At 36.7% G+C, this 18,768-nt stretch overlaps 1 protein-coding gene across 3 annotated transcripts in view; it reads right to left on the bottom strand.

Annotated features, from left to right (window-relative positions):
- Positions 1–18,768, bottom strand: part of PRKCQ (protein kinase C theta) — a 188,043-nt gene that overhangs the window by 77,451 nt on the left and 91,824 nt on the right. For all 3 annotated transcript variants that reach the window (XM_058681961.1, XM_058681962.1, XM_058681964.1), the window contains one exon: positions 18,118–18,291. In XM_058681961.1, the coding sequence (XP_058537944.1) occupies positions 18,118–18,291 (174 nt within the window). The remainder of the gene's footprint in view (positions 1–18,117; positions 18,292–18,768) is intronic.

Genomic DNA, 18,768 nt, shown 5'->3' with positions numbered 1-18,768 from the left:
ATTTATTTATTTCTGAGACAGAGACAGAGCATGAGCAGGGGAGGGACAGAGAGAGAGGGAGATACAGAATCAGAAGCAGGCTCCAGGCTCTGAGCTGTCAGCACAGAGCCCGACACAGGGCTCAAACTCACAAACCGTGAGATCATGACCAGAGCCGAAGTCGGTCGCTCAACCGACTGAGCCACCCAGGCGCCCCTGGATTTTCCTACTTTTATGCTTTTTTTTTGGAATGTAGGTGATGGAAAATAGGTACTGAATATACAGGCTTAAAATCAATAGTGTGAAGTTGGCTGGCATACATACTGAAATTGATTCCAAGAGGGACCATGCAATTTTAAGCCCTGTGGACTTTCATATGAGACATGGAAAATAAAAATATTGAGAAATAGAGAACTGTTAGTAAAAATAAGGAATAAGAAGCCATTCCCACCTGCTAAGACAAATTCTCATAATACTGATTTATACTAGATTTTGATAACAATAATTTATGTCATAACCTTAGTGATGTACAAAGTTATCTTGTTGTGCAGAGAAAATTTCAAAAACAATTTTTGAGCCTCACTCAGATTCAGGTTGAGATTCAACTGATACTGTTTTGCACACTTAGGTCCCAAGCCCTGTGATTTCATGTATGGCACCTGGCTCATACTCCACAACCCCTCTGCATGCTAATTCTTACTCTCTACCCGATGCAGGGGAGGAAGGGAGCCTCAGAGCCCTGCTGATAAGTGGTTGAGCTGGGACTAAACTGCTTGAGAACCAAGTCCACAGGTATTTTCATGCTGTGTAGCTTCCTAAATGGCTTTGCCATATTTTTACACTTCAATCGGTCATAGGTCCCTCATGTTGAACTTTAAAAGCCTTTAATGATTTAAACCACTTGCCCAGATAAATAATAAATGAATAGGGTCAGTCCAAGATGGTGGCATAGGAAAACCCTGAACTCACCTTCTCTTGACACAACAAATCTATACCTACATATAAAGCAATCCCTCCAGAAAAAGAACTGAGGGCTAACTGAACACCTTTTGCTCAACAAATGAAAGAGGGACCGCATAGAGAAGGGCAGGAAAGATGGAGATAAGACAATAATGGGAACTCTACCCCTGATACTGTGACCTGCGGTATGTAGTGATATCACGGAGAGGCTGGTGTGCACTCACTTGAACTGGGGCACAGCAGCAAATAATAAAAATCTGAATTAAAGGCAATGAGACTTTAAGTGAAAAATCCTTTTACAAACCCTAGAGTATCTGCCAATGGATGGGGAACTGTTGAAACTCTGTCTAGGGTTGGAGGTGACAGCAAGTGCCATTTTTCATGTTCACTCTCCACCTTGATAGCGCAGACAGGAACAGGGTCTAGGTGCTCTAGCCAGCCTACTAGGGCCACCCCAACAAGCCATTGTCTGCACCAGCTCCAGCAGTCCCCTCAAGGTGGCCCGAGCACAGTGTGCCTCAGGTACCCCTGTCTGTGCCTGCTCCAGCTCAAGCCAGCTCACCAAGGCAGCCCCAGCAAAGTATGCTTCAGGTCCCTCAGCCCATGCCTACTCCATCTCTAACCATCCCTCCAGGGTGACTGCAGTGCATACTGGGAAGTCCCAGCCTGTACTATAACCCTGCTATTGTACCAAGGTGGCCTGGGTGCCATATATCTCAAGACCACTCCCCAGCCTGTGCCCAATCCAGCTGTTTAATCAAGATGGCTATAGTGAAGCTTCCTCTAGTGCCCCTAGCCCACAACTACTTCAGCTCCAGCTGTTCTGCCAAGGCAGCCCGGGGGAAGCAGGCCTCAGGACTTTCTCATCCATGCCAGCTCCAGAACCAGCCATCCCTCAAGGTGCCCCAATGCAACATGCCCTGGGAGCCCCAAGACTGTACCTGCCTCAGCTCTAGCTGGCCTGCCAAAGCTGCTAGACAACTCATCATCAAGGCGATGCTCCTACACAAGGCCACGCCTTCAAGACTGGGAGATGGGGGTGTTCCACTTACCGAAGTTCATAGAAACAAACCTGGACAGTCAAACCAAGTGAGACAGGGGAATATGTTCCAAATGAAAGACATGATAAAAGCCCAGAAAAAAAATCTTAATTAAACGGATACAAATTACCTGATAAAGAATTCAAAGTTGTGATCGTAAAGATGTTTACTGAACTTGGGAGAAGAATGGAGGAACACAGAATTTCAACAAAGAGAAAATATGAGAAAGAACCAGTTCAAGATGAAGAATATAGTAGCTGAAATGAAAAATACAGTAGAGGGAGGCAACAGAAGATTACACAATATTGAAGAATGGATCAGTGATTTTGAACACTGAATAGTGAAAATCACAGAAACAGAATAACAAAAAGAAAAAAAATTAAATGAGGAAAGTTTAAGGGACTTCTGGGACAACGTCAAGCATCCTAAAGTTCACATTATAGAGGACCCAGAAGAAGAAGAAAGAGAGCAAGGGGCAGAAAACTTATGTGAAGAAATAATAGCTGAAAACTTCCCCAACATAGGGAAGGAAATAGACATCCAGGACCAGGAAGCATAGAGAGTCCAAAACAAGATCAACCCAAGGAGATCTACACCAAGACATATTATAATTAAAATGGCAAAACTAAAGATAAATGGAGAATCTTAAAGACAGCAAGAGCAAAACAGTCACACACAAAAGACCTATAAGGCTATCAGCTGATTTTTTTTTCAGCAGAAACTTTGCAGGCTAGAAGGTAATGTCAGGATATATTTAAAGTGCTGAAAAGGAAAAACTTTCAGTTAAAAGGAAAAACTTCAGTTAAGAATACTCTACCCAAAAAGGTTATCGTTCAGACCAAAGGAGAGATAAAGAAGTTCTCAGACAAGAAAAAAGGAGTTCATCACACTATACTAGCACTTACAAGAAGTGTTAAAGGGTTGTTTTTGGTGAAAGAGATCATAACTAGAAATAAGAAACATATAGGAGTAAGCACTGAAGATGGCCAAGTAGGATGATCCTGAGCTCACCTTCTCCCCATGGACACACACACCCAACTTATGTGGTGCAACCCACTCAGAAAGACCTGAAGTCTAACAGAACAGATCCTCCACAACTAAAGACATAAAGAGGAAGCCACATTGAGAAGGGTAGGAGAGGCAGAGATGAGGTCAGGAACTAAACTCTCAGCGTGCAAACTACAAGTGGGATGGATATCACAAGTACTGAGGTTCTCTCTGAGGAGTGAGGGGATTAAGCCCCATACTGGGCACACAGAGTCCCTAGGGACCTGTACTTGGAAGACAAGCCCACATAATGTCTGTCTTTGAAAATCTGCAGGGCTGAACTCCAGGAGCTTTGAAAATTAGTGGGGCTTAACTCTGGGAGAGGTAGAGGGCCATAGGAAACCAAGACCCACTCTTAAATGGCCAGCATGCTACAGGACTCAGTTTGAGACCTAGCACAGAGGTGGCATTTAAAAAGCACCATGTGGGGTGCCTGGGGTGGCTCAGTCAGTAAAGCACCCAACTCTTGATTTCAGCTCAGGTCATGATCTCGTGGTTCATGAGTTTGAGCCCCACATTGGGTTCTGTGCTGATAGTGCAGAACCTGCTTGGTATTCATTCTCCTTCATTCTCTCTCTCTCCCCCCTCTCTCTGCCCCTCCCCTGCTCTCTCTCTCTCAAAATAAATAAATATTAAAATTTTTTAAATAAAAAAAGCACCTCATTGTATGTGAAGGAAGAGATTTATTGACTAATTTTAGAACATGTGCTGGAGGGCGAGGGATCTTTGGGAGCTCTCTCCAGAAGGAGAAATCCCGGCAGGCACCATTTTTCTTGCCCTCCTTCAATCTAACTAGCCAGACACTTTTGGAAGGCCAGTTCTGACACTTTACATCTACCTTGCTAGTGACTGCTCACCCCACTCAGATTATTCCCTGTAGACTTGCCCCATCCAATACACCTGCCCTAGCAGACACCCCATCCAAAGTAGCTCCTACCCAACCACCTTCGGTGGGCAGCCTTTGTCAGGACTGTCATATCCCCAATGTGACTACCTCTTGCCACACCCAGCAGACAGCCTTGGCAAAGATTGATGACTCTACAAGGTGACTTCTTCAGCATGGGGGGCAGACCAGTATGTCTGTAGCAGTTGCAGGAGACCTCTCAACCTGCTGTGGTAGGGCCAGACACACCCATAAGTATACCTGCAGTAGCTACAGCTGGGCTTCTCAGCCTGCCATGCCAACAGTCAGCCCTGCCTACCAGTGCTCCTGCATTAGTCATAGCTTGTCATTGCTGATACCTAGGTTGAGGGCCCCATCAGAGTGCCAGCAGCAGTTGTGGACCAGCCGCAAGAGGAGGGTGCATGTAGCCCACAGAGGGGACACCCTGGACTCCCTGGTTCTAGAGAACAACAAAGGATTGTGCTACTGGGCTTCACAGGATGCCTATGTAAGACCACCACTTTTAAGATCAGGAGACATACCTGACTTGCCTAATCCACAGAAACAAACCCACAGGGTCAGACAAAATGAGAAGACAGAGAAGTTTGTTTTGAGTGAAAGAACAAATCAAATCTCAGAAAAATAACTAAATGAAACAGAGATAAGCAATCTTTTTGATAAAGAGTTCAAAGAAGAATCACAAAGATGCTCACTGGACTAGAGAAGAGAGGAAGAACCAAGAACTTCAACAGAGTTGGAAAATATGAAAAAAAGAACCAAGCAGAGCTGAAGAAAGCAGTAACTAGAATGAAAAATGCACTAGAGGGAATCAGCACTGATTAGATAACATAGAAGAGCAAATCAAGGACCTGGAATACAGGGTAGGGGAAAGCATCCAAACTGAACAGCAAAAAGAAAAAAAATGAAAAATGAGGCTAGGTTAAGAGACTTATTGAAAAACATCAAGTATACTAACAATTATATTATAAGGGACCCAGAAGGAGAAGAGAAAAAGAAGCAGAAAAATGTATTTGAAGAAATAATAGCTACAAAGTGCCATAACCTGGGAAAGGAAACAGATGTCCAGGAAGTACAATAAGACCCAAACAAGAAGAACCTGAGAAGATTCACACCAAGGCAAATCATTAAAATTTCAAAGATTAAAGGTAAAGAGACGATCTTAAAAGCAGCAAGAGAAAAATCAAATAGTTAAAACAAGAGAAGTCACATATCAGCTGATTTTTCAACAGAAACTTCACAGACCAGAAAGAAGTAGCATGATGTATTTAACGTTCTGAAGGTAAAAAGCCGATATTCGAGAATACTCTTCCTTGTAAGGTTATTCAGAATGGAAGAGATAGTTTGCCAGACAAACAAAATTTAAAGGAGTTTACCACCACTAAACCAGCCTTACAGGGAATGTTTCAGGGTGTTCCTTAAGCAGAAAGGTAAAGGCCATAGCTACAAGAAATTTGTGAAAGGAAATTTTTAATGGTAAAAGCAAATACATAGTAAAGGTAGTAGATCAGTCACATAAATCTAGTATGAACATTAAAAGGTAAAATTAATTACACCTTCAGAAATTAGATACATTCACAAAATGAAAAGATGTAAAACATGACATCATATCCGTAAAATGTGTGCGGGGGGAGCAAAAAGGTAGTGCTTTTAAGTATGTTTGAAGTTAAGTGACCACCAACAATATAGACTGCTATATTACGTAATAATGCAGAGTGTTACAGAAGAACCTCATGATATATATACCCAAATGATAAACCTATAATAGAAACACACACACACACACACACACACACACACACACACAAATTAAAACAAAGGAATCCAAGTATAGCACTAAAGAAAGTCAACAAATCAAAAAAAAATGAGAGCAAGAAAAGAGAACTACAAAAAAAGCAAGAAAACATTGAGAAAAGTGGCAATAAGTACACATATCAACAATTTAAATATAAATGGACTAAATACAGCAGTCAAAAGACTGGGTGACTGAATGAATTAAAAACAAAACAAAAAAATAAGACATATCTGTTAGCTGCCTACAAGAGAATTACTTCCACCTAAAGACACATACAGACTGAAAGTGAAAGGATAGAAAGACATCCCATGCAAATGTAAACAAGAGAAAGCTGGGATAGCCATACTTATATCAGATAAAATAGACTTTTATTTTTTTAAATTTATTTTCCTAAATTCAATTTAGTTACCATACAGTGTAGCATTGGTTTCAGGAGAACTCAGTGATTCATCACTTACATATAACACCTAGTGCTCATCCCAACAAGTGCCCTCCTTAATGCCCATCACCCATGTAGCCCACTCCTCTACCTACCTCCTCTCCAGCAACCCTCAGTTTGTTCTTTTTATTTAAGAGTCTCTTATGATTTGCCTCCATCTGTTTTTATATTATTTTTCTTTTCCTTCCCCTATGTTAAAATAGACTTTAAATCAAAGACAAAGAGACAACAAAAGACATTACATGATTATAAAGGTACCAATCCACAAGAGGATATAACCATTGTAAATATTTATACACCCAATATAGAAGCACATAAATAAATATTAACAGACATAAACAAATTGAAATACAATAATAATGCAGGATTTTAATACCCACTTACATAAATGGATAAATCATCCAGACATAAAAAAGGAAATAGTGGCTTTGAATAACACATTTGAGATCAACTTAATAAACAGAACAGTCCATTCAAAAGAGCAGAATACACGGTCTTTTTAAGTGTACATGGAGAATTCTCCAGAATAAATGACATGTAAGTAAGCCCACTGAACAAGTTTCAATAAATTTTGAATACGGAAATTATATCAAACATCTCCCCTGACCACAACAACAGTATGAAACAAACTCAATTACAAGTAAAAAAAAAAAAACTGTAAAAAAAACACATGGAAACTAGACAACATGCTACTAAACAACCAATGGGTAAGTGAGTAAATCAAAGAGGATATTCAAAATAATATATGGAGACAAATGAAAATGGTTTTTGAACAATGGTTCAAAATCTTTGGAACACAGCAAAAGCTTTTCTAAGAGGGAAGTTTACAGTGATACATACATACCTCAAGAAACAAAAAAATCAAATTAACAATATAATTTTACATCTAAGGAAATAAGGATATGGTAAACCAATAAAGCCGAAAGTACTAAGAGGGTACAAATAATAAAGATAAGATTGGCAATAAATGAAATAGAGACTAAAAACACAATAGAAAGGATCAATGAAACTAAGTGATGCTTCTTTGAAAAAATAAACAAAATCAATAAACATTTAGTCAATTGCATCCAGAACAAAAAGGAAAGGACTGAAGTAAAATTAGAACTGAAAGAGAAGTATATCCAACACCACAGAAATAGATAGTATTATGAGACTACTGCACAAAATTATATGCCAATAAATTGGACAACCTAGGAGAGATAGATAAAATTCCTAGAAACATACAATTTTGCAAGACTGAATCATGAAAATACACAAAATCTGAACAGACAAGTTACTAGTAATGAAATTGAATCAGTAATCAAAAAACTTGCAGCAAACAAAATCCAGGACTAGTTGGCTTCACTGGTGAATCTACCAAATATTTATTTATTTTTTTAAGTTTATTTATTTAGTTTGAGAGACACAGAGACAGTATGAGCAGGGGAGGGGAAGAGGTGGGGGGGAGGGAGAGGGAGAGAGAGAATCCCAAGTAGGCTCTGCACTGTCAGCACAGAGCCCGATGTGTGGCATGAACCCACGAAACGTGAGATCATGACCTGAGTAGAAACCAAGAGTCTGATGCTTAACTGACTAAGCCACCCAGGCAACCCTACCAAATATTTAAAGAAGAGTTAATATTTATCTTTCTAAAAATATTTCAAAAAACAGAAGATGGAGGAATGCTTCAAAATTTATTATTCAAGGCCAACATAACTCTTACACAAAACCAAAGAAACCACAAAAAAAGAAATTATAGACCAATATCTTTGGTGAATATAGATCCAAAAATCTTCAACAAAATATTAGCAAATCAAATCCAACAATATAAAAGGGTTATTCAGCAAGATCAAGTGGGGTCTATCTCAGAGATGCAAGATAGTGTGACATCTACAAATCAATGTGATACATCACAATAATAAAGGGTAAAATCATATGATAATCTCAATCGATGCAGAAAAAGCATTTGACAAAACTTAGCATCTGTTCATGATAAAAACTCAACAAAGTGGATTTAGAGGGAACATATCTCAACTAAATAAAAACCATTTATTACAGACACACAGCTCACATCATACTCAGTGGTGATCAGGATTAAGACAAGATCAGGAACAAGACACAAGACATTTTTGCCATTTTTATTCAACATAGTACTGGAAATCATCGCCACAGCGAACAGATAAGAAAAAGAAAGCCATCCAAATTTGTAAGGTACAAGTACAACTGTTAGTATTTGAAGATGAGATGATACTATATATATATAGAAAGCTATGATTAGTCTGCTAGAAACCTATAGAATAAATGAATTCAGTAGTTATAGAATATAAAAATATAAAGAAATCTGTTTCACTTTTATACACTAATAATGAACTAACAGAAAAAAGAATTAAGAAAACAATCCCATTTACAATTGCATCAAAAAGCTAAAATATTTAGGAATAAATTTAACCAAGGAGGAGGAAAACCATGAATTCTGAAAACTTGTAGGACACTGATGAAAGGAATGGAAGATGACATAAACGAAGGGACAGATATTCCATGCTCATGGATTGGAAGAATATTGACGAAATGTCCATACTACCCAAATCAATCTACAATCCAATGTAATCCCTATCAAAATATTAATAGTATTCACAGATCTACAACAAATAGTTGTAAATTTGTATGGCACCACAACAGACCTCAAATAGTCAATGCAATCTTGAGAGAGGAGTAAGGCTAAAAACACAATCCTAGATTTCAAACTATACTACAAAGCTACAGTAATGAAAACAGTATGGTACCAGCACAAAACTGGACACCTATGTCAATGAAACAGAAAAGAAAGACCAGAAATAAATTCATGCTTATCCTGTCAATTATCTATGACAAAGGTCACATGAATATGCAGGGAGAAAATAAAGTGTCTTCAGTAAATGGTTTTTGGAAAACTGAATGACTGTGTGCAGAAAGAAAGAAGGAAAGAAAGAAAGAAAGAAAAAAGAAACAAAGTAGACCACTTTTTAAAAAATATACACACATACAAAATTTTAAATGGATTAAAATCTAACTGCAAGACCTGGAAACAAAGAAGACTTAAAGAAAAAACATAGGCAGTAAAATCTTGGGAAAGCAGCCTTCGCAATATTTTTCTGGATCTGTCTCATTAGGCAAAGGAAACATAAGCAAGAGTAAATATTTAGACATTAAATTATAAAACTTTTGCACAGTGAAAGAAACCAACAACAAGACAAAAAGCAACCCACCAGGTGGAAGAAGATATTTGCAAATGATTATTCAATAAGGGGTTATTATCCAAAATATAGAAAGAACACCAAAACAACAACAACAACAACAACAACAACAACACCATTTGGTTAAACAATGGGCAGAGCACTTGAACAGACATTTTCCAAAGAAAACATACCAATGGCCAACAGACACATGAAAATATGCTCAGAATTGCTACTTATTGGGGAAATGCAAATCAAAACTACAATGAGATATCACCTCACACCTGTCAGAATTGCTAGTATTGAAAAGAAATAACAACTGACTAATGTAACATTGTGTGTCAACTATACTCAGCTTTAAAATAAGAAAGAACAAATGTTGGTGAGAATATGGAAAAAATGGAACCCTCATGTACTGTTGGCAGGAACATAAATTGGTGTAGCCATTATGGAAAAGTATAGAGATTCGCTCCCCACAATGAGATTAAAAATAGAAGTACCATATAATCTTGTAATTCTACTTCTGGGTATTTATCCAAAGAAAACAAAAACACTAATTCAAAAAGATATATGCACCCCATGTTCAATGCTGTGTTATTTACAAGAGCAAAGATGTGGAAGCCACCTAAGTGTCTATCAATAGATAAATGCTAAAGAAGTGGAGAGTGTGTGTGTGTGTGTGTGTGTGTTTGTGTGTGTATTTGGCTGATATTTGGCATACGTATATAACATATTTTTCCATATTCTATAATATATGTTATATATGTATATTCATATATATGTATATAATATATGTTATGTATATGTATATGTATATATGTATGTATATGTTATATATATAACATGCTATATATATGTATATATGTATATATATAACATGGTATATTTATGTATATGTTATATACATATGTGTATGTATATATATATATATATATATATATATATATATATTATATATAGTATATATATAAATTAGATCTTGCCATTTGCAACAACATGGATGGACCTAGAGGGTATTAGGCTAAGTGAAAGAAGTCAGACTTAGAAAGGCAACTACTATATGATTTTACTTTTATGTGGAATACTAAACAGAAAACAAATATATAAACTAACAACAACAGAAAGGGACTTATAAATAAACTGGTAGCTGCCTCAGGTGAAGATTTATATGGATGGGCAAAATAGGAGAAGGAGATTAAGAAGTATAAACTTCCAGTTATAAGTCACAGGGAACAAAAGTTCATTATAGGGAATATAGTTAATAATATTGTAATAGCTTTGTATTTGTGCGCGCACACACACATACACACACACACATCCATCCATCCATCCATCCTGGTACTGAGAAACCAAAAATCTACAGTAGCATAGATATACACAAAGTAAAGAGAAAAGAACCCAAACATAACACTAAATAAAATCATCAAATCACAAGGAAAAATACCAAGAAAAAAAAAAGCTACAAAAACAACCATAAAACAACAAAATAGAAGTACGTATCCATTAACAATTAATTTAAATGTAAATGGTCTAAATGTTCCAATCAATAGACCTAGGATAGCTGAATGGATTAAAAAAAGCACATCTTATGTGCTGCCCCACAAGAAACTCACTTCAGATCTAAAGACAGACAGACTGAAAGTAAAGGGATGGAGCAGTACTTCTATCAGTCAAAACAGGCTTAAACGCTGTTAGAAAACACACATGCACGTGTGTGCACACATACACACACACACCATTACCAAATAATAAAGGGATCCATCTAAGAAGAGTCTATAACATTCATAAATATTTATGTACCCAACATGGAGCACCTGTGTGTAATAAGTAAATATTAACAAAATATAAAGGAGAAATTGATAGCAATACACTTGATAATAATACCATAAGAATAGGAGACTTTAATACACCACCTCTATCAATGGAGACATCATCCTGACAGAAAAGCAATAAGAAAACATTGGCATTAAATGATACACATTAGACCGGATGGACTTAATTGATAATACAGAAAATTTAACCTAAAAGCAACAAAATATACATTATTTTCAAGTGTACATGGAAAATTCCATAGGACAAATCATATGTTTGGCCACAAAAGGAATCTCAACAAATTCAACAACAATGAAATTGTATCAAGTATCTTTTCCAGCACAATAGTATGAAACTAGAAAGCAACTACAGAAGGAAGGTGGAAGACATACAAAACAGGGAGACTAAACAACATGTTATTAAACAACCAATGGGTCAACAAAGAAATAAGGGGAAATACAAAAATACCTGGAAACAAATGAAAATGGAAAAACAACTTTCTAAAATCTCTGGGAGCCCCACCAAAAGAAATTATAAAAGTTTATAGTAATACAGGTCTACCATAAGAAACAAGAAAAATTCCAAAATAAATAATTTAACTTCACACATAAAGGAACTAGAAAAAAAGCAAAACACAAAGTTAGTAGAAAGAAGGAAATTAAATAAAGATCAGAATGTAAATAAATGGAATAGAGACTAAAAAAACACTGTAGAAAAGATTAAAAAAAACTAAAATCTGGTTCTTTGAAAAGATAAAATTGATATCCTCTGGCCAGACTCATCAAGAAAAAGTTGAGGGGCCAAAATAAAATCAGAAATGAGAGAAGTTACAACTGACCACAAGAATATAAAGGATCATAAGAGAGTACTATGAAGAATTGTACACCAACAAATTGAAAAACCTAGAAGAAATGGATAAGTTCCCAGAAACATACAACATTCTGAGACTGAATTAGAAAGATATAGAAAATCTAGATAGACTGATTTTAAGTAATGATGAATCAATAATTTAAAAACTCCCCCAAAGTACCAGTCTAAGACCAGATGGCTGATGAATTTGACCAAATATTAGAGAAGAGTTAGTACCTATCCTTCTCAAATCATTCAAAAACAATCAAAGAACACTTCATTTTACAAGGCCAGCATTACCCTGAAACCAACCCCCCAACACACACACACACACACACACACGAAATTATAGATCAATATCTCTGATGAATATGGATTCAAAAATCTTCAACAAAATTTCATCAAACTGAATTCAATAACACATTTAAAAGATCACTCACCACAATCAACTGGGATTTATTCCAGGATGCAAGCATAGTTCAACATCCATAAATCAATGTGATACATCACATTAACAAAACAAAGGATAAAAATCACATGATTGCCTCAACAGATACAGAAAGAGTATTTAACTAAACTTAACATCCTTTTGGGATAAAAATTATCAACAAAATGGGTATAAAAGTAATGTACCTCCACATAAAAGAGACCATATAAGACAAACCCACAGTTAACATTCTACTCAATGGTAAAAAGCTATAAGCTTTTCCTGTAAGATCAGGAACAAGACAATGATACCAATTTTCACTTCTTTTATTCATCATAGTATTGTAACTTTTAGCCAGAGCAATAAGTCAAGAAGAAGAAACAAAAGGCATCCAAACTGGAAAAGAATAAAACCATGATTTGCAGATGAGATACTATATACACAAAACTCTACAGACTCCACCAGAAAACTATTAGATGTAATAAATGAATTCAGTAAAGTCACAAGATACAAGATTAACACACAGGAACTGGTTGCATTAGTTACTATACACTAATAATGAGCTATCAGAAAGAGAAATTAAGAAAGCAATCCCATTTACAATGCATCAAAAAGAATAAAGTACCTAGGAATACATTTAATCAAGGAGGTGAAATACCTATACTCTAAAAACTATAAAACACCAGTGAAAGAAATTGATGAAAATACAAATAAATGGCAAGATATACCATGCTCATCAATTGGAAGAATTAATATTGCTAAAATGTCCATACTACCTAAAGCTATCTACAGATGCAATACAATCTCAATCAAGATACCAACAGTATTTTTCACAGAACTAAAACCAAAAATTCTGAAATTTGTATGGAAGCACAAAAAACTCCAAATATCGAAAGCAATCTTGAGAAAGAAGAAAAAAGCTGGAGGTATCACAATCCCAGATTTCAAATTATACTACAAAGCTATCATAATCAAAACAGCATGGCACTGGCCAAAAACAGACACATAAATGAACAGAATAGAACAGAGATCCCAGGTATGAACTCACACACTTATGGTCAATTAATCTATGACAAATGAGGGAAAAATATACAAGGGAAAAGATAGTGCCTTCAATAAGTAGTGTTGGGAAAACTGGACCACTATCTTGCACTATATAGAAAAAAAATTCAAAATGGATTAAGGGCTTGAACATAACACCTACAACTATAAAACTCTTACATGAGAACATAGGCAGTAAGCTCTTTGACATCTGTCTTAGCAATATATATATATATATATATATATATATATATATATATATATATATATTTGACCAGTATCAATCAGGCAAGGGCAACAAAAGCTAAAATAAACAGATGGGATTACATCAAACTGAAAAGATTTTGTACTGTGAAGGAAACCATCAAGAAAGTGAAAAAGCAACCTACTGAATGGGAGAAGATATTTTCAAACCATATATCTGATAAGGTGTTAATATACAGAATATATAAAGAGCTTACACAATTTATTATTAAACAACCCCCAAACAATTGTTTTAAAAAATGGGCATAGGACTTGAGTAAATACTTCCCCAAGGAAGACATACAGATGGCCAATAGGTATGTGAAAAGATTTTCAACATCACTAATTGTCAGGGAAATACAAATGAAAATCACAAATCAAAATCACCTCACACCCGTAGATTGGCTACTTGTCAAAAAGACAAGAAACAAGTGTTGGTGAGGATGTGGAAAAAAGGAAAGAACCCTTGTGCACCATTGGTGGGAATGTAAATTGGTGTAGCCACTATGGAAAACAGTATGGAGTTTCCTCAAAAAGTTAAGAATAGAACTACCCTATGACCCAGCAATTGCACTTCTGGATATTTATCCAAAGAAAACAGAAACACCAATTTGAAGAAACATATGCACCCTTATGCTCATTCTGGCATTATTTATAATAACCAAGATATGGAAGCCACCTAAGTGTCCATTGATAGCTGAATGGATAGAGAATATGTGAGATTATCTATCTATCTAGATATCACACACATATACATATAATAGATATCTAGATATCACACACACATATAATAGAACATTGCTCAGCTGTAAAAACAAATGAAATGTTGCTGTCTGTGACAACATGGGTGAACCTAGAGGGTATTATGCTAAGTGAAATAAGTCAGAGAAAGACAAATACTGCGTGATCTCATTTATATATAGAATCTAATAAAATAAAACAAAACAGAAACTGACAAAGATACAGGAAGCAAACTGTGAGTTATCTGAATGGGGAGGGGTTGGGAGAGGTGAGTAGAAATAGGTAAAGGGTATTAAGAGATACAGACTTTCAGTTATAAAGTAAGTCAGTCATGGGGATGTAATGCTTAGCATAGAAAATATAGTTAATGATACTCTAATAACTTTGTATGGTGACGGATGGTAATTAGGCTTATGAGGATCATTTTGTAATGTATAAAAATATTGAATCAGTATGATATACACTTGAAACTAATAGAATATTGCATGTCAATTATACTTCAATAAAAACAATAATAAATAACAAGTGAAAAACTGTCTTCAGAATCTCCTGAATAATTGGCATTCAATGGGCTGGGCTCTTTGTAGGTAGAAAGCCAATGAATAACTTTTCCTAAAAATAACAATTCTCCGGAAGAGTAAATAGTTTATGTATGTTACCTAATATCTACACTAGTGTGCAAAGGTAACTGTCATTTCCTTAAGAAAGGCAATTTCCAAAATGCCCCCCACAGCCAATCATTCATTTCAATTATTGCTTTCTATATTCACCTGTGGTATTTAATTGGTTATTCTGTTTGACACACAAGATCTGAATAATAAATCAGGACATCCCCAAAACAACTCAGTATCCTTGGGAAAGTATCGTGCAAGATTTCTGTCCCTCATCCCTCATTTCTTAGAAATAAGAAAGCACTCCCATTCCTTGAAACCTAAGTAGTGAGCCAGTCACTTTTACATTTGATATACACATTCTCTACCACTTTTCCCCAGGCATTGACTTCTCTGGTTTTGGTAAAACATCACAGCTGCATGGAACCTTAAGAGCATCTCCTATGAGACAAAAAGGAGCAAACACTGCCTGGAGCTCTGATAGACAAGCACAAGAAGGAAAATACTGGTATTTTCTACAAAGCAGCATTCAGAAGAGCTTTTCCTAGAAGACACAAGAACAATTATACATACAGATATATATATATATATATATATATATATATATATATATATATATATGTGTGTGTGTGTGTGTGTACATGTGTATGTGTGTGTATACACATGCACAGCTGGGAGAAAGTACCAGATGAAATGTGATTACATCATGCTTCTAGAAGCCTGGTCTTAGGTGTATTTAGTAGTTTGATACAAGCCTTACAATATTTCTAGAGAAAAAGTAAGATCATGTATCCCATGATGCACAGAAAATTTGGAACGCAGATTAGGAGTGCATGGCAAAGCCCTCACCTTGTGTTTCAGTAACATATTGACAGATATTTGTGATCTCCAGGAGGACATTTCTGGGAGAAAAATCTCTCTAACTCATTATCAGAAATCCCAAATGCCTTCTTGCTGCAGAAAATGAGCCTACCTTATTATTATCCCTTCATTCCTTTATGCTTTCTCTTGAAACCAACCACACCTCTTACTGCCCAAGACCCTTTCTCCCTACTCATATTCTAATTTCTAGTTTCTCTCAGCTCTGGAATGTAGAGTCTGCACTGTGCAGTTTCATACCACTCACCACCGTTAGAAGTATCTCTCTTTCCCCTCTAGTATTACAGTATGAAATTCCTGAGGTCAGGAACTATATTATATATTTCCATATCCTCTGTGGTGCTTTGGATACTATATATGATTATTAAGGTGTATTTAGTTTGATACAAGCCTTACAATATTTTATTGTCCTTTAAAAATACTTACAAAAATAATCTCATTTCTCTTTTTCTTATCTACGTGTATTTATGCATTTATTCCTTCATTAAACATTTGTTGAGCATCTACTGGGGACTGGAGAAGTAGTGATAAAAGGCCTAGTTGCCATCCACATGTTCCGACAGATTCCCATGGTTTCCCCACTACTGCTTTCCGTGACTGGGGCAGCTTACACGCCTTCTGTTACTTATACTTACATCAAGGTAGAACATTATCATGCAGACTTGAAATGGAATAAGAGAATAAAGTCTTCATGCTCTTTGGGTCTTAACCACACAGTCCCACATGGGTCTGCTTATTATTCTAGGCCATGTACAAGGCGGAAGTGTGAAAGAGAGTAAACAAGGAAAAGCAAATCATAATGCTGGTGCATGAAGACCGGTCCACAAGGATGTTCACTTCAGTGTTATTTAAATCAGAACAGAAAGTTAGGAATGTTCTAGTGAGATAAATCACATTGTAGAATATTCATAGATGTGGGGAAATGTATATAAGAGAGTGTTGAAAATACCAGTTGCAGAACAGTAGGTATTTACAATGGGTTTCTTATTTTTTCAAATTTTTTAATTTATTATTTTTGAGAGTGAGCAGAGGAGGAGCAGAGAGAGGGAAGGAGAGAGAGAGGATCCGAGGTGGGCTCTGTGCTGACAGTTGAGAGCCCAATGTGGGGCTCAAACTCATGAACCATGAGATCATGACCTGAGCTGAAGTTGGACACTTAACTCACTGAGCCACCCAGGCACTCCCATTTCTATTTTTAATTTTACAAAATCCACTGAGTGAAAAAGTCTAGAAGGTTAAACTTCAAAGTATTAGTGGTGAGTATACCGAGATGGTGAGATTATAAATGATTTTCTTCATTAATTTTCCAAATTTTCTAAAATGATCCTGAATAGTTTTTGGTCTGAAAAAAGAGGCAATTGAATTTTTCTTTTAATTTTTAACGTTTTTCATTTTTGAGAGACAGAGCACGAGTAGGAGAGGGGCAGAAAGAGAGGGAGACACAGAATCCGAAGCAGACTCCAGGCTTTGAGCTGTCAGCACAGAGCCTGATGTGGGGCTTGAACTCATGAAGCGCAAGATCATGACCTGAGCCAAAGTCGGATGCTTAACCAACTGAGCCACCCAGGTGTCCTGAATTTTTTTTTTTTTAAGGCATAAAGAGAACAGGAAGAGAATCCTCCCAGAATAAGAGCACCTTCTGACAAAATTTACCTTTTTACCTCACTGCTCAGGCCTTGCTCACTGATAGCCCACTGTATGGGCTGTTTCTCTGTGGCCCATATATATGAAAATAACAGTACACACGCATTTTGACCTACTGTCCAACTTTTGTCTCCTCAAGTACACATATGGTAGCTGAACAAACAGTGTCATGTATTTCTCCCTCACAAAGCACTGCTTTGTCAAGCAAGGCACAGGCTGCCTAGAATCCTGGTTGTTACAGAAGTTAAACCAAATTCTAAAAAACAAGCAAAAAGACAAACCCAGAAGGAAAGCCCCTTCTCAACAGACTATGTTAAACAATTCAAAATAGTATTTCACTGGTGTTTGGAGAAGAAGAAGTTTGTTTGGACAGATGGAAGGTGAGCTGAAAGGTAAAGAAAAATATGGGGACAATTCCCCACATGTCCCAAGGGGGGCGCCACCAGAGGCCCCCGGCTTAGACAGGCACATTTGCTGGGCAAGAGGTGGATGAAGTGTTGTCTGAGCAGAAGTCTTACCTTGGTCTGGAATGTACAGAACATGTGCGTTAGGAACGGATGCTCCCAGGCCAAGGAGAGAACTCTCTTCTCTACCATTGTGCACTCAACATCATCGTCCATCAAAACCACATCTTTCTTTAAGGCTTTTATTGCAAAAAATTGATTGGTCTTCTTGAACTCTGCTAGGAAGACCTAGAAGCAAAGGTAAGAAGTAACTTTATTTTAGAATTTGGTCTCACTCATTAAAGAAGAGACCATGTCCTGAGATCTGTGTTGGGCGAAACAAAGAGGATTTCTTCTCCAACCCCCTCCTTCCCCTTGACAGGGACAAAATAGAGCACTCCATTGATCAGGGATATTACCTAGGAGTTTCACACTTGCTGTGTACCTTTCCAAGGCATTCACAAAACTACTGTACAATTGGATGGGTTATTCTCAGGCCCTGAAAATTTCTGTGTAAAAAAGTATGACCTGTCTGCCCAGGGACCTGAGTAAATTTATAATATAAATTCCCAGACACTAAGTGCATATTGAAGAAAGCAGCAGCAAGTAGCAGAGAGGAGGACCTGATTATACTTGAAACATCAGTGCAAATGAGCATAAAACTCAGCTCTGAGTTTTACCCAGTTTTTCAGGGTGAAATTATAATACAAGGGGAATAGAGTTTTC

The sequence above is a fragment of the Neofelis nebulosa genome, chromosome 8, assembly GCF_028018385.1.
Source record: "Neofelis nebulosa isolate mNeoNeb1 chromosome 8, mNeoNeb1.pri, whole genome shotgun sequence".
Lineage (NCBI taxonomy): Eukaryota > Metazoa > Chordata > Mammalia > Carnivora > Felidae > Neofelis > Neofelis nebulosa.
The sequence above is the reverse complement of the archived record's forward strand: the minus strand, read 5'-3'. Positions and strand labels throughout refer to the sequence as shown.